At 37.8% G+C, this 23,145-nt stretch overlaps 1 protein-coding gene across 1 annotated transcript in view; it reads right to left on the reverse strand.

Moving 5' to 3' along the window:
- LACE1 (lactation elevated 1) overlaps positions 1-23,145 on the reverse strand; it is a gene marked incomplete at its 5' end in the record, with an annotated part of 54,940 nt that overhangs the window by 29,791 nt on the left and 2,004 nt on the right. Inside the window, 5 exon segments of the mRNA XM_009082137.1 lie at positions 6,654-6,712; positions 10,753-10,852; positions 16,214-16,344; positions 17,691-17,792; positions 18,192-18,243. Of these exon segments, the coding sequence (XP_009080385.1) occupies positions 6,654-6,712; positions 10,753-10,852; positions 16,214-16,344; positions 17,691-17,792; positions 18,192-18,243 (444 nt within the window).

A 23,145-nucleotide genomic window follows, 5' to 3' on the forward strand; every position in this document is an offset into this window, starting at 1 on the left:
GATATGCTTTGATTTACTCATTTAAATCAAGAAGTAAACAAACCAAGCAAAGACTCAGGAAGTCCTAACAGTTAAAGGAAGGGTAAGGCAGGAAGTCTGGGACAGAGCTATTTTATCCTAACATAAAGTTTTGATCTGCAGCTAAATAAACTGTCTAGGAGCAAGTGTGTAAGGCAGACACAGGAGGTAAACAATCTGAGCAGCTCCTATCGAGAGAACACCATAAAGCAATAGGTACAATATAAAATACTGTAACAGCTAAGTGCTCTGAACTGTAGAATTCAAATACCCTCGCGCTTAAGTTTAACACATACAGAGGCTCAGAAGGCTGAATGCAGAAAGGATTAGTAACTTTTAATCTGACACCTTACTTTCTATGTACAACATTTTATTAGCAGTCTCACAGATTTGTCACACTAAAATTACCCAGAAATTATAGTGATGTTCAGCACAAAAATACTTACAACCATGCCGTATGTCCTATTTTTATTTTTTCTATGTTTAATTAGGTACACTACACAAAAGATGAGTACTTCTATTACTTGCAGAGAGAGAGAACAAGAACAAATGCTCCTTCTACTTAGGAGTTTGCTTGGTTACATACTAAGAAGGGAAACAAAAGACCCAACATCTTCAGTAATGAAAAAGTCAATTGATAGGCGAAGCCATCACAATATCAAAGGCCTAATCCCTGCAATTCTGACTCAGGTGACAGTTCACAGGGGTCAGAGTGGCTGACACTGACCTCAAAAGCAGGTTTTAACTATTCAACATACTGAAAGCTGCTGGGCTATCACACCATTAGACTGGAACAAACTGACAAATCAATTTCATCAAGGAGATGACTTTTTTGGGCTGGGGGGGCAGGGAGGGAGGCAGATCCGCCACTCAACAAATCCCTGCATTTCTCACACAGGTGGTTGGACAAAAGCTGACTGCACCATCAAAGACATTTTATATCTACCAAATGCCTTTGTACAAAGCTAACTCCCACAATTTCCTTAGAGACAGCTCTAAAGGTTTTAAACAAGTACATTTTACATATACAAACTGAGTTATTGAGAAGCGAAAATACTTTTAAATTCCTCCATTTCTTGCTTTGTAAGAAAGGGAATATTTACAATCACAACCACAGTAGGCAACATTCTCAATAAATAATCATTAACTGATTTTGAGAATGACAGCAAAATACAGTGTATAAAAAGACATTGCTTTCTACTTGAGAGGAGAGTACAATGCTTACTGTGGAGAGTCATTCTGCCCAAATAGTTTTAAAATAAATAATAACTTGGCCCCTAACAGCAAAAGAAAAAAAGAAATCACTATAGGAAGTTGACAGCAATTTCATGTCCTACTGGCAATAGATTTCTGGCTGATTCTCTCTCTTTAGTCATAGCAAAATGCAGGTAGCCAAAGCCAAATCTTTTACTTTAAAACTGTACCTTTTTAGGGCCCTAAAACTTTCTGACTTTCAGTTGGAATTTAGTGCAGTGCAGTTCTATCACATGAAGAAAACCTGACAAAATGTAGAAGTTACATACTTAGTATTTCAACATAGCTGACATTTTAAAACTTCGTACTACACCACCAGAAAAGCTTTGGAAGCTCAGGAACTGTGCACTGAGGTTATAAACTCTACACAACAAATTATTTGAGCAGCTTTCCTTCCTCATTTTCCAGAGAGTGAAACATTGAACTAGTCACTGGATTAGAACTAGGATTCCACAACAGTTAAGGGTTGATATAAATGTCTTCATTAAATGTGTGCAAAAATGAAAATGTTGCCAAAATTCCTGCCAAATCAGTAGATTAAAGCATGTTTCTCTTTTTTTCCCCCAAGAGCCTCATGTAAGATCTTACATCAAGCTGTTAGTGATGAGTGGAATGCTGATCTGCTGTGGGTAGGAGGGCTCTACAGAGGGACCTGGACAGGCTGGATCCATGGGCCAAGGTCAGTTGTATGAGATTCAACAAGGCCAAGTGCTGGGTCCTGCACTTGGGTCCCAACAACCCCATGCAGCACTGCAGGTGAGGGCAGAGTGGCAGGAAAGCTGCCCAGTGGAAAAGGACCTGGAATCAAAATTTCTTCACCAGAAGGGTTTGTCAAGCATTGGAACAGGATGCCCAAGGAAGTGGTTGAGTCACCATCCCCGGATGAAAGACATGTAGATGTGGCACTTGGGGACATAGTTTAGGGGTGGACTTGGCAGAGCTGCATAACAGTTGGATTTGACAATCTTAAAGGTGTTTTCCAACCTTACAGATTTCATGATTCCAAGATCCATAGCTTTATTTGTATATCAGCTTTAAAACATACAGAAAATGTGTATATTTCTTTTTGGTTTAGATTAACATTTTAGGTGTATTTCTGCTCTAAGCATCTGAGCCAAGTAGCTGTGAACACTGGGTGTTTTGCTTTGCAAGAATTGCCTTTCTCAAACAAACAAAAAAATCACACAGGAGTTCCATGCACTTGAAAATGCTCAGTAAGAGATCCTGCAAGATTAACAGCTCAATCAGAAGGGACTGAATCTAATTACAGTTACAGAATGAAAAGATTTTTCTTCCTAATACTTCTTATCTCTGGAAAGCTCTATCTTTGTAAATTTTCATGGACTGAGAAGCACTCGTATCTGCTGCAGAAACTAATCCCTTCCATAAGGAATACTGTGTCCCAAAGAACTGTAGCCACAATAATGAACTGATCAATTCAGTTTTCCCCTGTTTATGAAAACTGCTCCTTTGACTTACAGGATTAAAGAATCGCTGAAAAATTACCTCTCAAACTATTTAAGACTTCAAAAGAAGAAAACACTGGGATAGGTTCAGAATTGGACAGGGCACACACACAGGGCAGAAAGAGCTGCCAATGGTCTTACTAGTTTGCCCAACAACACAGGCACACACAGGGCAGAAAGAGCTGCCAGTGGTCTTACTAGTTTGCCCAACAACACAGACCTGAGGCTTTTATGTGGTCACTGGCTGTAGGACCTGACGCTTTTATGTGGCCCTGAAAAGTAGAAGTTATCAATTGCAACCTCACACTGCAGGCATTCAGCAATCACTCATCCCCAGTGATCTGCCACCTAGAAAGACAATACAGACAAACTGTATCTTCCTTAGAGTGCTATTTCACCCGTTTGCTTATTCCATGGAAATTAGTCTCCAGTTACCTTTGTAAGAAATAGGAATTCAAAAAACAGATAATGAAATTACATAGACTGGAGAAAATAAAACCAACACAATCAAGGATGAATATGGGCAACTCCAGATGAAGGAAAGAAACCATTACTTTTCATCATCTGAAGACAGGAAAAGATTTTTGTCTAACAGTTGTATCTATGAACTATGTGTTCCAGTTATGAGGAATAAGACCAGCCTGAAATCTATTTCCAGTGAAGCCTCTCTTCACAGAAAGGTACTGTCAATATTTTCCATTCATCCCACCTTCCCAAGAATAGTTAACAGAATTCAAAGCTCCTGTGTTGAACTCATACTACTTCCAGGGCCAAAGCCTTACTTAATGATTTATTATCATAAAAGTTAATTCCTGAAACAAACAAAATCAATCCACCCATTCACCCCCACTAAACCCCAAACAAAAGCCCTGTGGGAGGCTCTGAGTCCACAGAGTTCTAAGACAGGAGTTAGTCTTAACTGTCAATGCCACTGCCAGGGAACAGATCAGATCAGACTGACACTACCACAGACACACATGGCTTAGACTGAGGTGAAGGTTGAAAAGACAGTAAAATCAAACATCTGCAAGCAACTAATGTAGTATTTTCCTTCTTATTTTCATGCAAAATCCTGGAAGGCATCATATTAAAATTTCCTAGTCACACACTGAATTATACACAGCTGAAGAAGAAGCTGCTTCATCCATTTACACCAATGCCATGACACAGACTATACACACGTTGGGGAGGCCTAAATCTGCACTTCTCAAACCACCAGAGTGTCAATGTACTTCAATCCACACCTATGTAACACAAAGGTCATTTGTTAACATCTTACTTTAGACACTTTTTAAATGCCTATATCTGCTTCATATGTGTGAATTCAAAATTTTTTTTTAATGTTTTGAATCAACATTTTCAACCCCCTGCCATTACTGTTCCATTTTCCAGCAATGGTCAGAAGAGAAGCATTTGTTGATAAGCTTCCTCTGATCCATCTTTCAGGTATTATGTTTCTGGGAAAGAATCATGTTATATTGGTAACATTTATTAATATGACATTGAAGGTAGATATATCTAGAGCAGTGTTAAAATGCAAAGAAAGGTGTGGGGAGAAAGAACAATGCCAGGCAATCCAAAATTTTAGGAAGGCCCTTGCAAATGGTGTTGAGTGAAACTTTTTATCTCCCTTCATTCGTTGTGATGATGACATTCATTTATCTCTACTCTGGGCTGTGCTACTTGTTTACTTTTGTGCTATTCCATTTTCTGCTGCAGCTCTAGACCAATCCACCTTCAGGGCTTCTCTCAGCATTCTAGCCACATGGTCCCTTCTAAGAAATTTTTGAATATTCTCCCAGTCCTGATGAGGTGTTCTCTATGCATAAACTACATTGCACTTTTTTTTCCTTCAGCTAGCCAAAACGAGAAAAAAGGAAATTACAAATAAGCATACATGGTAGATGTTCTTAAAGTCTATGATCAGTGAAATTAAAAAGCCTTTCATTCATCAAGGAGAAAATGAAGAGTCAACAAGGAAAGATGCACAGAAAAGAATGATTTGCTATGGCTGATGCAGTTCAAAAAGCGAATGCATATGAAACTACTTCTATTCTTAAATATATTCTATGACCTATGATACTGATCAGATGATCCTGCCTCTCTAATCAGCCATCATGAGGTCACACCTGGAGTACTGTGTCCAGTTCTGGGCTCCTCAGGACAAGAAGGACATGGAGCTCCTGGAATAAGTCCAGTGAAGAGCAATGAAGATGATTAAGGGACTGGAACACCTCACTGATGGGGAAAGGCTGAGGAGTTGGGGCTGTTCAGTCTCGAGAAAGAGACGACTGAGAGGAATCTCATTAATGTATTCAAGTACATGAATGGGAAGTGCCAAGATGATGGATCAGACTCTTCTCAGTGGTGGAAGCCAATAAAACAAGAGGTAACAGGCAAAAACTGATACAGCAAGTTTCACATGAATTCAAGGAAGAGCTTATTTACTGTGCAAGTGACTGTGCACTGAATAGGTTGCCCAGAGAGGTTGTGGATTCTCTCTCACTAGAGGAATTCAAGAACCATCTGGACACCATCATGAGCCATGTGCTCTAGGGTGGCCCTGCTGGAGTAGGGAGGTTGGACCAGGTGACCCACTGTGGTCCCTTCCAACCTAACTGATTCTGTGATTGGAAGCTCTCCTGCATCCAATGTAGTCAGCTATAGAATAAAACCCTTTTCAATAATCTGAAATGGAAGTGGTTGTACATGTATTTTTATGTTTTTTACTTTCCTAAAGCCACCCAGGTGAGACCTAGTTTTACAGGTAATCTCTGTGACTTTATCCATAGCCATTCTGAGATGCACAGGAGTGCCACAGTCACATCAATGGCATATTAACTTTGAAACCTGCTAATTGTTCAGATGTCAACATTCGATGGGATTTTCAAAACTGCTTGGGCAATTAAGCAATCCTATGATTCCTAAGGGGCCCACTGAAAACCCAAGGCACTGTCAGCTGCTTTAATGCTGACCACCTTAACAGCAACAACCAACCAACATACCTATTCAGCAATTCTAAACTTCTTCTCACTAAGAAAAACCTAGCCTAAATTCTATCCTATCTTTCTTTTACCTTAGATCTCAATATAGAAAACATCACTTGTGAATTTATGCTAGCAATACTTTTCTGAGGTAGGGAAGAGCTGTTATTTCCAGTTTACATGTCACATCAATCCAGTTAGAGAAGGATATGAGAGCTCCATGTTAGCCCTCAGTAACAGGACGATACGATTGTAGCTTGTTAATGAAAAATGTATCTGTGACTTGTCCAGAACATAAAAGTGCCATTTCAGCATATGTTCTTTTTAACAGAAAATAAGCACTGATTGTGTTCTTTGCATCCAGAAAGGATCCTCCGTTTTTCAATTTAAATGAAGCAATTAACAGGTTTTGACCTGCCACACCACAACATGCAGACTCGAGGCAGCTTGCTTCAGAGCTGCTGCTTGTTGAACATTACAAACAGCCATTCAGAAAACCACTTACACACAAGACAGACATAGAAACAAGGCAGTTGAGGGGTACAGACCAAACACTGCTTCCCTTATTCCAAAGGAACACCAAGTTTTTGTAGCACAATAAATGTAAGATGCCCGCAAGTACAAAAAAGTATAAATATCAGAGGAATACTGTGCTACAGAGCATAAACACACTGGTTAAAAAGTCTTCTCCAAACAAATTCTGCTGCCTTAGTCAAAATGATAACTTTCTGTCATGCTAAATATGTCCAGTTTTCAAGACATGTTAACTCCAGAAGGGAAAAATTCCTTCTTATCTTCAGTTATTTTTGCCCTAAATAGTTAAAGCAAATATATTATCTGGAAACTAGCATCAAAGCAATCCTGTACAAATCTCTAATTTATTAATAAAGCAGGCAAAACTGAAAAGCATTTAACAAGTGGCTCTCCTTACCTTCAGCACAGCAATGAATGGTATAAAATTAGCTCTCTGAAGACCATTTTTATAGAGATCTGAAAGAAAGGAAATCAGTACCATTTTGCTACTTAGTCTCATTAACAATGTCAGCTTGTCTTCTAGTCTAGCAAATAAAACTCGGTGTTTCTAGAGACAGGAGGAGGAACAAAAGGTGGAAAAAGAGAGGTGAAATTGATTTCTTTTACTGTATGAAAATTCAATACATTCTTAAGGAAGAAAGGAACATCCTTAGGAAGTCTGAAAAAGGCAGGGAGTGAAAAATGACTTGTATCTCCAATGACATACAACTGGTTCTAGCAGAAGAAACAAGACCAGCATCTGTTTTAAAGCGAGGATACAGAAAGGATTTGCAGTGCTGGGTATACACTGGTGTAGGCCAAACTATGCAACTGCTAAACCCCCAGGTCACTTAGTCTGTTCAGCCTGGAGAAGAGGAGACTGAGGGAAGACCTCATTGCTGTATACAACTGCCTCACAGAAAGAAGTGGAGAGGCAGCACTGACATCTCTCTGGCAACCAGTGGCAGGACCAGAGGGAATGGTCTGAAGTTGCATCAGGGAAGGTTTAGGCTGGAGAACAGAAAAAGGTTCTTCACCCAGAGAGTGTTTGGGCACTGGAACATCTCCCCAGGGAAGCTGTCACAGCACCAAGCCTGACAATTCAAGAGGTGTTTGGCCAATACTCTCAGGCACATGGTGTGATTCTTGGGGATGTCCTGTGCAGGGCCTGGAGTTGGACTAGATGATCCTCAAGGGTCTCTTCCAACTCTGATTATTCTGCGCTATCTGGCAGAGGGCAAAACCCCAATATAAACTAAAAATACACTATTTGAGTTCCAAAGTCAGCATCATTCTTGTTCAGTGTACTGTGGGACACTTCATTTTCTAGCAATTCTGCCAGGTACACCCCCTTTTCCAGAACAGAATAAGGGTTGCCCTTGAGGTAAAAAACAATTAATTAATATGCAAACTTAGAAAAATTTGCTAAAAATACAACTGAATTTTAAAAAATAGGATGTTATACAACAAAATGCAGATCTGCACTCAGAGAAAATACAAATCAACAAAAACAAACTGCAAAGCAGCATTTCTTATTTTATTTATCTATATATATTTATACAACAAACTTCTCTTCAGGGGAAATTAGCCAACTGCCCAAGATGTTCACAACAGAGTGACCTGTTCTTTGAAAATGTAATCACTTGAACTGCATGTATGATGGGTGCTCTGTTTCATTAATATTAGGAAGCCTTATAAAAAGGCAGTACAGTACCTGTGACTGATGGGAGCAATGAAAAAGAAAATATCGACACCTGGCAGAAATACCACCAAAATTCCCCATAAAGACCACGTCAGGTTATGAATATCCTCTGTATTCCCCACAATGCTACAACTAGGCTAAAGTTATTATGCTTTACCAACACCTCATGGTGGACAGGAGATGCAGCATATGGGACACCAACAGGACACCTACAGAATGGTTTTCACAGCATTGGATATGTACACAGAAACATTTAGGAAAATTATCAGTGAAGAGGATTCCACATCCTAATTACCACCAAAGTTGTAGGAAGCCATATATGGTGCTCATTCACAACCCTGCAAATTAGGATAGCTATACATTTGTTGAAAATATATAGAAATCAACTGTAGATTTACTCACAAATATTAGTGAACACGAAACAGTACTACTAGACAGCTACTCCTGTTAGTTTTTCTAGTTAATACGGCTGTAAGTTTTGTATTGTGTCTCTGTTCTGTGAGGATGAGAAAAATGAGCAGCAATTTTGGTGAAGAAATGGAGCCAAGATTCTTCAAATACTGCACTTCAGTTATTTCCTCTCATATTCCCCTGGGGTAGGAATTCAACACAGTCAAGTGTATCACTAATGTTCAGCAGCTGGGTACATCTATCTCTAAATGAAAAAGCCACTTTTCCCCTTTGTATTCGCAGGAAACAAACCTCTCCATTCAGTCTTAAACCTCAGTGTGGCACACTGCACTGACCCAACTCTCCTGCAGGAGGATTTCAGATGCACGCCGTGAGCATGCAGGAATGGTGACAGGGAAAGACAGAGGCATTGACCAACATCTGGACAGTAACATAGCTCAGTTCTGGAGATGCTGTTCTTGACATTCTCTGGGGTAGCAGGAACAAGTGGATGACTTTTGGGTTGATACAGTGACTTAATATACATTAAATACAATGATAATGGTCACAAAATGACATCTCCATTTAAGATCATAGAATCATAGGATTTTAGAGGTTGGAATGGACCTTAGAGATCATTTAGTCCCAACTCCCTGCCCTGGGCAGGGACACATCCCCACTAGACCAGGCTGTCCAAGGTTTCATCCAACCTGGCTTTGAACACTGCCAGGGTTGGGGCATCTACTCCCCTCCTGGGCAACCTGTGCCAGTGTCTCACCACCTGCACAGGGAAAAGAAAAACTTTAATATCTAACCTAAATTTCCTCTCTTTCAATTTGTACCCATGTTGGATACAATCCCCAAGTTATGATAAAAATTTCTCCTGAACTTTAAAAAGTCATGCTTCAAAAAACAGCAAGATGGGTCTCAACTGAGTAAGGCACTTCCACCCAGTGTATCTGTAGTTAACCCAGCTACAGTAATGATGATTTCATCTTGTTTGCTCAAAGAAAATACACCAATGGAAAATTATTTCCTCCTCTAGTGTTGGATACAATCCCCAAGTTATGATAAAAATTTCTCCTGAACTTTAAAAAGTCATGCTTCAAAAAACAGCAAGATGGGTCTCAACTGAGTAAGGCACTTCCACCCAGTGTATCTGTAGTTAACCCAGCTACAGTAATGATGATTTCATCTTGTTTGCTCAAAGAAAATACACCAATGGAAAATTATTTCCTCCTCTAGTAATAACATTTGGGTGTGTTTTTCCTTTGTTTATTGGTTTATGGGTTTTTTTGCTAAGATAAAGTGCATTCTATGTGTTTAGTGATTGTCTTTTACTCAATTTGGGTAGAAAAATTAACTGGTAGTTACAATTAATATAGTAAATCATCAGTATTGTTTTGCAAACATTTGAAATTAATCATTCTAAAATGTCATGAAAGCTGCATAGGAATCATGTATTATGCTAACTGCTAATGCCACACTGTACTAACATTTTTCTCCTTTACAAACAATTACAATTATTGCTTGGTTAAAACCCATACAGATTCGGGGACTGTGTAGAAGGATCTACATAACTAGTCAGTAGTAGTGACTAGTCACTCTAAAAAAGTGTTAGAAATGGAAACAACTCTCCACCTAAGTATTACCAGTGACCTCAAACCAGGCTATAGGAATGGCATCTTAATAAGGGCTTCTCTTTCGAGCTGGTGGATCAAGTTTGCAAGTTTCTGAGTTAGAAACTGGGAAGGAAGATACTCTCACTTCCCCTCTCTTCTGCAAAATATGACTATCCTGGACTACACCCAAAGCAGACAAAGTATTTCATTCCTTCTCAACTTCCCTGTCCCCAGACACCCTCCCACTGGTTTGAATAGAGGAGAGGAGATCAGAAAACACAGAAGGTTTTGAGAGTGGTGGGGCAAGTAATACCTTGTGTTTGAGAGAAAGGAGGAGTAAGATTTAGTGTAAAACCTTTCTTCCTTAGCAACAAGAAAAAACAGGGTACAAACTGGAATATCTCCAGTCCTTACAACCAGAGAGTTTATTAGTATTAAATACTCCAGGATTTAAACACAATTATTTTGCAGGATACTGAGATTCATTATATTTGGATAACGATACAATCATAGAATCATGAAGGCTGGAGGACACCTCTGAGATCATCAAGTCCAACCATTAACCTGCCACTCTGCTGGAACCTCTAAACCCTAAACCATATCCTCCAGTGTCAGATCCAGACACCTCTTAAACACTTCCAGGGATGGTGACTCCACCACCTCCCTGGGCAACCTGTTCCAGTGCCTGAACACCCTAACAGTGACAAAATTTCTCCTAACATCTGATTTGAATCTTCCCTGTCTCAGTTTATGACTGTCCCCTCTAAAACAATACCAAATGCTAGTAGCATGTTTGTTTTTACCTTCTGGCGGCCTGTTAGATGTTGCCACAACGACAACCCCATTTTGGAAGAGATTTTCAAAAAGCTGCTTGAGAATCATGGCATCAGCAATGTCAGTGACCTGTGGAAGACAACACATTTGTTTTATCTTGCTTTCAGCTTCTGCTGCAATAGATCTGCAAGTGGCTTTGTAGCTAGGGAAAATGCTTGTTAGTGAAAGCCATGGGGAAAGATTCTAATTATTGCTTGGTGAGAAAAAAATAAAAGAGATAATTAATAAGCAGTGAATGTAGCACAGTCTTTCAAAACTTGCCCACTCTTTATTGCAGAACTCCACCATTGCTTTACCAATTGCTAAATGATTCCGTGTTAACTTCCATTATAAAACTACAGGTGGGAGACACAGAAAACAGACCTAAACATGTAAGAGGCCCTACTTAATTAGGAACAACACAGGGGAAAAAAGAGAAAAAAGAAAGAAAAGACACACCGGCTGTTTTACATTTCTATTACCTTTGAGGCAAAGGTTTGCAGAGGTGAATTTAAATGGTCATGGGACTTCAGAAATAAAGACAAGTAGCCAACTATACATAATCAGCTGCTGTTGAAAATAGAATGATATGACATAGATACTATTGTGTGATTGTTGCAAAAAACAATTCAACAGATGGCCCATCACAAAAATAAGCAATTTCATTGTTCTTTTTAAGTGCCTTCTATTACTGTCCATGAATAATCAAAAGGCAGGCAGTCACTTCCAGCACAGTCAGCCTCTTCTAACCTTCAGGCACAAAACACGAATGAAAAATAAAAATGGGTAGGATGAGTGATACTGAGGAGGGGGAAGGGGAAACAAAAAAGGACTAAAAAATAAGCCATTAAGTAATATTTCTTTCAAGATCTTGATTTTAGCTTAACAAACTTGCTTTATAGCACCAAGAAATAAAAGGGAACAAACCACTCTGTACAAATGAAAAAAAATATGATAAATTTTCTGGAAAAAAAAAAAGGTCCTAGTTAAAACAGCAATTCATATTTCACAGGAGCTCACCAGCTGAGATCAGCAATCTTGATAAGTAAAACATCTTTCTGATGGTTGCACTTGATTCTCCTCCATTCCCTGTGGTTATTATACAGACACTTGTTGCATTTTGACTTACCAAAACAGACCCCAGTTCTGAGGAAATGAAGCAGTGGCAGCATGCAGACAGTTACACACGCATTGCACAGCAGAGGGACAGATTGCTATGCTCTCACCAGCCTGGATGTGCATGCTGTGATAGCAATACATCTACAGCAATGAACTTGTGCAATTTTTCCCCCTACCCTCACTCCCCCACCCTTCATGATTCCCCCATTTCTAAACGACCTTTCTGGGCAGAAACGAAAGGTAATTCAACACTAGAGACAGCAAAAGACTTAGGTTATATTTCTGACAGCTAATTTGGAAGCAGTAATGTTCATAATGAACTGTATATAAACACCACTTTCCTTTTTCCAAAGATTTCTTCTAATTTGTTCTATTGAATGCATTAATATAATTTTTTTTTCCTTTCTGAAACCCAAATTTTGCACAATCATTAACATACCCTTCAGACTGGCACATCTCTGACCACTAAGACCTGATATGCACTATTGTACTGTTATGTCTAATATATCAGTTTGAGAATCATTTGTCAGTAACATATTCCTTCTGATTACTAAAATTTAGGAACTTCCTCCATTCCTGAAAAACAAGGCACCCAAGAATCGGTATAGATGTGTATCTTGGGGTAACTGAATGTTTTTGTATCACAAAGCAAACCCAAAACACAAGTTTTAAAAATCCAATATGCAAATCATTTTGCTACAAACATTTTTGCTTTAAAAATACTCCAAAGTATAGAAAACAGAGACTGAAAAAATATCAATGCTCACACAAAACAGAACAGTAACATTCCCTTATTGAGAACTGTTATTTGACACAGAATTCTGATGTTTTCAACTCCATTATAAAAATCAACCAAAACAAAAAACTCTCTTGCAAGTTCTGTCAAAAAGCAAGAGCCATTTTGAGGACCAGGATGCAAATACGAGCTCTTTTTATCTAATACAGCTTGGGAAAGACAAAGAAATTTCTACAAGGTAAAGCAGGTAGAAGACAGTAACTTAAGGATTGCAATTTCTCATGTTTTTACAGTATACAGCATCCATTACAGCAGAGAATAAAAGCAAAGACTACAAATTACCAATATGGAGAACCTGCTAATGGAAGGAATGGCAAAATTTCATTAGCACTGAAGAGAAAACAGTTTTACGACCTAGTGCTGCTTTCCATTATGACTCATGCTAAATGAAAGAGAGAAAAAGGATGGAAAAAAGAGAAATACTAGTCTAATAGTTATTTTAAAAGTGTCAGTGCCTGAGACTGAGTCAGGCACTCACTGGCAATTCCATTCCATGTAATGAATGACAAACATAAGCATGTATTGTCAGCAATTAGTATTAGCACAAAAATATGAGCCCAATTTTTATTCGAGGTTTTTAATAGCATGCAGGTTAGTAGCAACTCCCTAAACTGGAGTTCACTTTAAGTCCAAATGGTACCAATGGCATATTAAGCCTAACACTGCATGATCACTCAGATTTCCTAGTAAAGATTCTGTTCTCATGATCACTACTAACTAACATAGGTTACAGTCCCACACCAAAATTAGCTTCTAATTACCTGTGCCTAGTTATTTGATAACCAAACAATTAACTAGTCTTTAGCCATTAGCCAACCTCTGTGTTCTGAAACATCAAAACTATCATTACAAATGGCTTCATTCTAGGGTTTTTCTTCAAAATCAGGATCAATTTTTAGAATGGCTCAAGACTTCTGTGACTAAAAAAAAAAAGACAACTTTAATATTTACAATAAACCATATGGCAATGATCAGTAAGAAGTAGCAACACTCTAATAACCTAAGAGTCTGTGGCTCAGGCAAGGGCTGACAAAATCCTGCTTCAAAATGGGCAAACACAGAAGCTTAGTGCCACCACTGAGGCCCTGACTATCACACAGGATTTTAAAAAAACCCCACGCATTTAAAACATAGTAATTTTTTTTTCAATACAACAATAGTTTGGAACAGAAAACTACTTTTACAAGAAGTACTGAAATATTTTACTACATCAATTAGTCAACTTTCCACTTCCTGGACAGTTCCCTAGGCTTTGCAAGATTCACTTCAGAGCACTTCTGCTCTGCTTTAACTCACTGCCAAAGAGGAAAGTGCAACCTAAGCAATGCTTTTGTCTTCTGAAGTTCTGCATTTGGTTTGCTCTGAAATATGAGCATTAACAATACTTTCTGCTGTCCCCACTTACCACGTCGCTCCTCCATCTCTCTGCTCTTAAGATGAACAAATTAATCATTTTAGCTTATTCTCCTTTTTTTGTCCAAGAGGTATCTGAAAACAACCTGAAGTGCTTAAAGCAAACCTCAAGTTTCTGATGTTGCCTCCACCCACAATTATTTTGCCAAAGCAATATAGGCCCAACCTCCCTTTCCACATCAAAACAGTCACTTTGCAAGTCAGAGCAGTACATGTTCTGAGTCCTCAGCTCTCTCCAGTTTCATTTTAATCTAGTAATTCTTTAACTACGAGTAAATCAGACTGCAGTGAAATCTAGCCATGATCTCCACTGGGGAAATGAGCTGCAGACATCCTGAATTAAATACAGCTCCTTATGATGAATGTTAATTGTGTCACCATGTGAGCTGCTCTTCTAGTCACTGCACTATGTCACGATTCCTTCAGCAGAAGGTTTCTTATGCTAAATTCAGTGCCTTCTGCAAAATTTCAGAAAGCTAGAACTCCTCTTCAGTAGGTAAAACCTTTGTGGCATTCCATGCTACAGAAAATCAGGCAAGAAACCCAGCTGGTCAGAAATCTGTGAATTTAGACAATTTGTGCACCCAGAACAAGTAGATTTAAAAAACTCACATATGAATGCAAAATCTTAGAATGCATTTTAAAGTATAGTTCTTGTATTAATTTCCCAACTGTGAGGCACCGACAAAACCAAGCGATTTTTACAGCTGAAGTCACTGATGTACCTCTATCAAGTCAGCAGGGGGAGCAGGCAAACAACCTGGGAACAAAAATTCCAGTCTCTTCCTTTAAAACGTGGAATCGTGACAGGCAGCTTGGGAACACAGCAACGCCGGGGCAGGAGAGCAGTATATATATTATATATATATTAAAAGAAAAGCAGGTATTTACAGTAACACGAGGTACAGCCTCTTTCTACTATTTGAGCATTTAGTGTCATGACAGTTAACACTTCCCTCTCCAAACCTTCCATTTCTCCGTAGCATAAATGCAACTGGATTTCGGTTTTGTATTCAAGTTCTGGAAGCCCAGCATTCACATCCACTACATAAAGCACAAATTAGAAGGTCAGACAGCAGCAATTGCAATCACACCACATGGTCTGAAGCCACAGATCAAAGGACTACCTACTCTTTGCTGAAAAATGCAAGAGTAACCTAAAACAAGAACAGGCACTACTTTAGAAAAATCCCTCTCATGGGAGCCTACCATAAAGCAGTTGTTTCCTTAGGTGTGCAGGCTTGTAAAATAATAGCTAGGAGATATAAATTGCTCCATCCATTTCAGATATGTGTTCATTCAACAGCGTAATACAATCTACAGTTAATAGGTTATTGTTTTACTATTGGTGATATGAGAACTAACACAGGCCTCTTCTTATCTTGCTCTGCATTTTCTCTCTGAAGTAAAAAGAAATCTCAGCTGATTAGAGCTGCTAAATAGCTCCAGCTTCTCTACTAACAACATTTGGATAAAGCAGTTTTACAGTTACGTTTGTGACATGCCCTTAAAACGAAATTCACAAGCTGTGTAAAATAAGTGAAATAATCAAGTTAGCTTGAGCAAAGATCATTTTATAACTTATTTGTAATTTTCACATTTAATTCAATAAGTTTCTTAAAATGTTAGTTGATAGAATCTGGCACTGTCATGCCAAAAACTCCTGTAACCCTAGGAAAGAATTTAGGTTGAATTTGACATCTTATTTACACATCTTTAATCAAGCTGAGATTATTTTGTTGCATTGTATGAACTACAGCAAAGACCAGGTATGCCAAGCCAGTGCCAGTCAGCACTGGACTGACTCAGTACAGGATGATGGTCCCTGCCCTGAAGTATTCATGAGCCTCCTGACAAACTCTAATACCAACCAGTATGACCAGTAGCTAGACTGGTAAGTGAAAGCACTGTAAGGGGACTTACACTGCCAACCTGCATGTTTCCTACTGTGGGGAAAAAAACAACTCACCATCTTCAGATGACTTCTACTCTTCAACTTCCACAGTTCACCACTGGCCAGTGATTCAAAGATTATATTAGCAGTAACAGGTGTCATATTTCAAGATCAAAAATCATTTTATGAAGTTTCCCTTGGAGCGAAGGAGCAATCTCTGACTTCTTACCTGAAATTCATCGAAACAAAGCAGAGCAGCCTCTCTGCTTATCTCCTCTGCCACTGGTGCAATTGGGTCATAGGATCTGGCCATAAATCCTGCTGTTCTTTTTGGCAAGTTCTGCTTAAGGCGATGTATTCCTCAGTTGACAAAACAAAAAAGAACAATTTTTTTTCTAAGATAGGAAGCACAAAATTATTTAGCTACCAAATAAAAAAAAGTAACCCAGTCCAGTAAAAATAAGAAAGCTTCAAATTTTGTCCAACTTCAAAAGGGGAAAACAGTTAAAAACAATTGTTAACAACAACTAAAAGCTCATAGACTCTGCAATTCATATCTTCTTGTTTTGACACATGTAAAACAAAACCCAAAGAACTCCCGAATGCTCTGCACCTATACCTTACCTTTTAAAAACTGATACAAATCACAGTTTTATCTTGCTCCAATTCATGATGTTAGTTTCCATTTCACTTTGTAATTTGGCATTTTCTGCCTTAATTTTCTCTCTGAGTATGAAAAGTCCTTATGGTGTTTATAAATCAGTGGCACAGCTCTGTGGATTGCATGCTCTGAAGGCATTCTTAGAATGCATTTAGAGCAACTCAGCTACATGTTAAAATGTGAAGATAATGATACTGGCACAAGGTGAGATTATTACATCCACACTTTATTGTCTCACAGATTGTATTCCATCTGACCACAAACAAACACAGGGAAAACAAAGATCCTGCAGGAAGAAGCTTTGTTAAGGTTAAGCACCAATGAAAAGAAATGGAAACAGAAAATCTCCAGAGGGACCCAAGGATGACAGAAAAGTGGGCACTAAAAGTGGCTGAAGTTGTTCACACTGATGAAAGACTCCCAAGAACAATGCAGCTGTCACAATACTTGTAAATTACTGCAATAGTTCACAATTTCAGAGTACTATAAGGTCACAGAATTTAGAAATAGAAACAAATTTTAAAATATCTAAAATAGCACCTCAGTCAAAACAAAGTGCTTTATTCACCCTGTCAGAAAATCTTCTGAAATTTAGGATGAACTTCTATTCTTTTTTTCCTCTAAATTACTGACAGTATTACTAAGACAGTTGACCAGAATAGTTCCCTTTCTCGTGGACATTTTTACCTTATTTAGCTACTGCTTATTCAAAATGCAGATAGAGTTTAACCTTTACAGTTTCAGTTTTAGTAATTGCCTTGTTCAGATTTCATCTAAGTTCACTGATAACTGGAAAACATTTCATCCCAAACAATACACCTAAGTTTCTATACAATCAGGTATAAATATTTCTCTTTCAAATGATATGCAATATAACACCTTTGCTGGTGCGACAGACAATGCTAAAATGCTTTAACTTTTCTCCTATTTTTTCCTCTTATTTTGCTTAAAAACTTACAGTGATTAACATGAATCTGAGAATGAGACAGACTCTATAGATACCATATTTCATATATTTCTTGTAAATACCTGTGTCTGCACTTACTCTGGTGTACATCCAGCATGAAGCCATGAAAATGGACTCTCTTTTTCCTTTCTACTTCTAAGTGAGAATAGAACATGTCCATCACCATTGTCTTTCCTGTACCTTCAAATGCAAACCACACAAAACACCCAATGGGTAGTTAATTTCATAACAGTATGTACTGATTACAATTGTTTGTTAGCTTTGAATTAATGAAACTATACTTATTCCACAGAATAAGAACAAGACCAGGCTGCTCTGAAGAACAGTTATGTTTTCTGTTCAAAAACTTGAACAACTGCATTTTTATTCGTTTTAAAATTTTGATCCATTTTGATCCAAGTGCATAACTTCATGTACATGGAGCAATTATATCAAATAACATGAAATTGTGGAAGAAAATTCATCCTGTCAAATTCATTAAAGCAATAAAGCTACAGAAATATAAAGCTGTTAGACACTTCAGAATTTGAGCAGGCATTGCATTCAGAGAAAATTTCACTGGATGCAACTGAAACTTACCAACATCTCCATAGACATAAAGCCCTTTTGGGGGTTTGTTTTTGGCAAAGAGCTGCAAATGAAGAGAACAAGAATAAATATGACTATGAGGTAAAGAAAAGCAAGCACACTGCTGTGATAAAGTGAGAAAGCAGCTACACTTAACCATGATAGCAGCATTAACTAGCAAAGTGTAACCTTGAATAAATCATTAGCTCAGAATTGGTAAGCAATCGTAGTGTTATACTTGTGCAAATTCCATACAAGAGGCAAAACACACAGGCAGGGTTTGGGGTTTATTGTTTTTTCAGCTCACTGTGACAGTATTCCCTCCCCAGCCCCAGCACACATGCCTTTTCATCCAAACACATGTGAAATGATGTCATGTTCCCCAATCCAGCACCACCAAAACAAACCCTTTCCCTCATTAAGCCATTTGAACAAACAGTCCTAGGAAAAAGGATATAAAATTAAGCAGTATTGTAGTATTCATAGGTATATGCACTATTAGAGCAGCTTTGCTGAAGACAAGCTATTAGGATTTAGAAAAGCAGTATTGCGAAGTCAGTGAGCATTGTAGGTCCCCAGCTTTGAATCTTAAAGGCAGAATCATCTCTGGTTTAAACATGATTAAAATCAATGGAGTCACAGTAAAAATATGTACCTGTATCCACATGCATGTGTGTGTATCTATATATAAACATATTTTAAAAAAGATATTTTCAAAGTGTGCCTTCTATTAACCATTTTCTCAAGTGAGTTATGCTTATCTGGAATGAATACTGCTTGAAAAATTTAAATTGCTTAATATTATTCAGGACATATGTTGTGATACCTGATGGTTTATTCTATTTTACTCAGATATATATTTTTATGGAAAAACTTCCAATAAGACATTGAATTTGAAACAATACTCCCCCAGTATTTGTGTGTAGCCACTTCCATGTAAAACGAAACAGTTTCTGAAAAAAAATGGAGAACTTAACAAAATTCTGATCAAATCCACAGAACTGAACTGGCATCCACAAAAACCACTGCAACAGAGTATTCAGCTGAAGTGCTCCAGTTTTGAGTTCTATGTGCTGAGCCAACACAGAGGAAAAGTAAGCCTGCAACCTTGTGGTCTCATTTCAGCTGGGCAATCACTAAAAAAATTGAATCTAAAGCACTTCTCAAAATACAGTGCCATGTTAAAGAAAGAAAGAAGTCAGGAGCGAAACACTAATTAAACATGTAATAAAACACATGACCAAAAGGCAAAAGGGCAACATCCCAGGTCTGTAGCACCAGTTCACTCAGGAAATATGCAAGGAAGTCTCTTATCTAAGACTCACCTTTAGATTGAATTTAGAGCTATATTCATAGGGTAATCAAAAATTTGTATCATCAGCCTGTGGCTGGACAAAGTTTCAGATGTTCTGAACCATTTCATTAATAGATATGGCTGCAACTATTTGCCTGTGCATTGAAAGCACTGCAAGACAATTAACTGTTGAGCATTTTTCAGTGTGTACTTTTCAAGAGCTTGCAACTCCATAAAAGGAGTGATGCTCAGAGTTACACAGCGAAGAAAGGGGAAAAAAAATCCAAATGAGAGACATCCTTAAATTTCTTTGGTTGTAATTTGATATTAACCACAGTCATTTTAACAAGGTGAAGGGCTATCACATGCCATTTTTTACACAAAAAGCCTCTATTAATGTGATTTGCACTTTCAGAAGGAAGGACACAAAGCTAGAAAAACAAATCACTGTGCAGTGTGGCTTTACCTGTCTCTGTAAAAGTTATATAATCAAAACAAGCAGTAATGCCTACCTTTTTTTACCTTTTTTTTCATCGCAAAGTGTTTACTAATTACATTTAACCATCTTGATACTTGTCTTCTTAGACATATTTATTTCTAGAAACATTTTACAGAAAAGGGGGCTTTTCTTTACTAAAGGAAACAAATATAAAGGCTTGGGCTCCATAAAAGTATAAATCACCTTCTGGTTGATTTAAAAATGTAATTAGTTTCCTTGTGAAGACAAGAAAAAAAAAAAAAAGATGGATACTGTGGCAGATCCAAACACATTTGCTGGAGCTGATCATTGCTAAAAGCAAGTCACACCTCAGAAAATCTCTTAACCTCTTAGAGCAATTACAGAAGTTTGTAAGAAATATTTTACTTCTGCCAGAAGTGACATCATTGACACCTTCAGGACATTCACTTCCTCAATCCTTTCAGGTGTTGTGTAATACTAAGAATTTATTTTTATATTCTTGGGTTGGTTTGGGGGACTTTTTTCCTTAACATATATTTTACTTTGATAAAGTAAACTCAATCAGTATATTTTACATATATTTTTATAAAATTTTAATACATATATTTTCATTAAATTGATTTTTCAACTATTTTTTTAATTGTTCTCATGTATCTTCTGAAGTGTCAAAGTTGGGTAAGAAAAAGAGAAACTTCCACTAGGATTTCTGACAAAGTCCCATCAATGTTCTTGATTCAATGTAGAGCTCAGCAGGCAGGCAGGAAAGCCAATGGAATGTGGGGACAAAAAGCAGAACACTGATGATGGTTCTATTCAAACACAAGCTCTGAGAGAAGGAGGGAGGAGATCTAATGTAGAAGATCCTCCAGTTACCCTAAAATAAGGGTAGTTTTGTTTATGTCAGGGAGGGAACAGAGAAAATAGGAGATGTAGAACAACAAACTAAATGAATGAGCTTCTTTCTCCTCATTTCCATATTATCCTGAGGTATATTTGGGGTCTCAGTATAATAATGTTCAATTTGTTGACAATAAGTTTTCCTTTGCACCAATGATAAGAGTTAAGGATGTTAAAGCTAATATTTAAAATTTACAAAACCAAAGATATTGAGTGATGCACTAAATTTAAGTTTGAAGGGGAGAACTTTGAAATGCTTAGATGGATGTATAAGGCTCCCACATCCTTCTGAATAAGGGTATCACCACCAACGTGTCAAACTGCTCGAGTTCTCCAAGCTCCTTAATTCCTACGACACTCTGCAATAACTTAAATGCTTCACTGAATTTCAGTATCACCAGGATATGCTCCAGCAGAAGGCTTTTTTTTCCCTTTTATAGACCAGTTGCCTTACAGATTTTAATTTGAACATTATTCATATCCTAAAACTATTCACTCTTCCACAAGATGACACACACTAGTGTCCCCAGATTTACAGAATTCTCTCCTGTGTTAGAAAAATGTTTCCACAGAACCACAGAATGGTTTGGCTTGGCAGGGACCTTAAAGACCATCTAGTTCCAACCCTCTGTCACGGGCAGGGGCACTTTCCACTAGACCAGGTTGCTCAAATCTCCATTTTACACATTTGTTTCCAAACTGCATGACTTGCTTTGATCCTATCACATCAGATTCTTCTTTTTTGATTAAACTTCATTTTCAGTCAATCAATACCCTGTCTCATCTAAGGAAGTATATTGGTCAAAACATCTCCTTCATTCTGACAACTTCACATTCTTTCTTATATATCTTTAGTAACATCCAACATCTTCCCACCCTCTCCCATGCTCAGACACCAGAAACAGCCAGCTCATTTCCTGGGAATACTTACACTCTGATTTGAAAAACTTTTAAGTAAAAATGCATCTCAACACTAAGATGGCCAATTAAAATATGCAAAATTCAAGAGACAAGTCTCCCAGCACAGATATTTCGTTTTTAAGCACTAACAAAACTGCCTCTCATCCCAGACTTTCAGGCCTCCATTTTGGTAGCTGTTGTAGCTGAGGACATTTTCAAGATTTTGAATGGTGTTTACTATTGTTCATACCTCTTTTCAAAAACATGACCTCGCTTACAACTGAGCTTATTTCAAGTCATTAGCACAGCAACTCAACAACTCTTAAGATGCCCCAATTGGTACTATTTTGAAAAGACAGATATCTGAAACATCTATGCAAACTGAATTCAGAGGATCTCAAAATATCTCAACACACAAAGCCATGCTTTCACCAAGTTGAAGATCAAAGCCCTCGTTCAAATTTGAGTAACCATTTTGAAAAACAGAAGCCTGTTTGGTTGGCAGCAAGACTAATTGTTTTTTTCCCTGAAATTCATTCTAAGCTGATGCCCCAAAAAAACCTACATCATAACAAAATATGGAGAATTCCATTATCGTGGAAGAAATATCTGGTGTCATGGTGTGTCTGCGCGTGTGTCCCCCCAGACTACTCATTTCAGAAAGCTTTGGCCTGTCAGGTAATACAAGTCTCTTAGATAAACACTGAAATGCTTCTATTGTATCTGATACTGATATTTGCACCCTAATCCTACCTTTACCTTATTTTAGTGAATAAAACTATTTATTTTAAAAGTGACAAATTAAGACCAAACCAAAAACAAACAGGGCCGTTCTTGTAATGGTTCACATGTGCCAGAAGATTCTGTTGCTGGAATAACTGCTACTTCAGAAGAAACTTCTGCAATTCTATCACAGAAGAAATCAGGCAATAAAATAAGGAATATCAGACTACAGAAGAGGCTAATAGAGAGAGGCTTCTCTTCCACCCCCAACTTTTTTTCACAGAAGCCTCTCAATCACATTCTCTTCAATGACAGATCCGGGAAAATTGAGAATGTTTGAAATGCCAAGCACCAGGTTTTTTTATTTCTAAAAAACTGCCACTAGATAAATCTCTTTTCAATACAGTTTCCTACTAAAGGTAGGCCAGTCAAGTCGTTAGAACCCTCCTGAAAAAGCAAAAGGTCATCTACAAAATACTAAGCATAACTGCTGAAGTGTCTGATTTTTTTGAAAATGTATCAATTTGTTCCATTTACATTTATTAAAACCCATTAAGTATGAAACAGAAAGAAAACCCAATTGTTTTATCACAAAAACATAAGGTTTATCTTTCCCTTCCTAGCACATTCAAAGTTGCAAAGTTCCAGGCCTTCACGAGAGGAGAGAGCCAATGAGGTTCTCACAAATACAG

Source organism: Acanthisitta chloris, unplaced genomic scaffold (assembly GCF_000695815.1).
Source record: "Acanthisitta chloris isolate BGI_N310 unplaced genomic scaffold, ASM69581v1 scaffold20429, whole genome shotgun sequence".
Classification (NCBI taxonomy): domain Eukaryota; kingdom Metazoa; phylum Chordata; class Aves; order Passeriformes; family Acanthisittidae; genus Acanthisitta; species Acanthisitta chloris.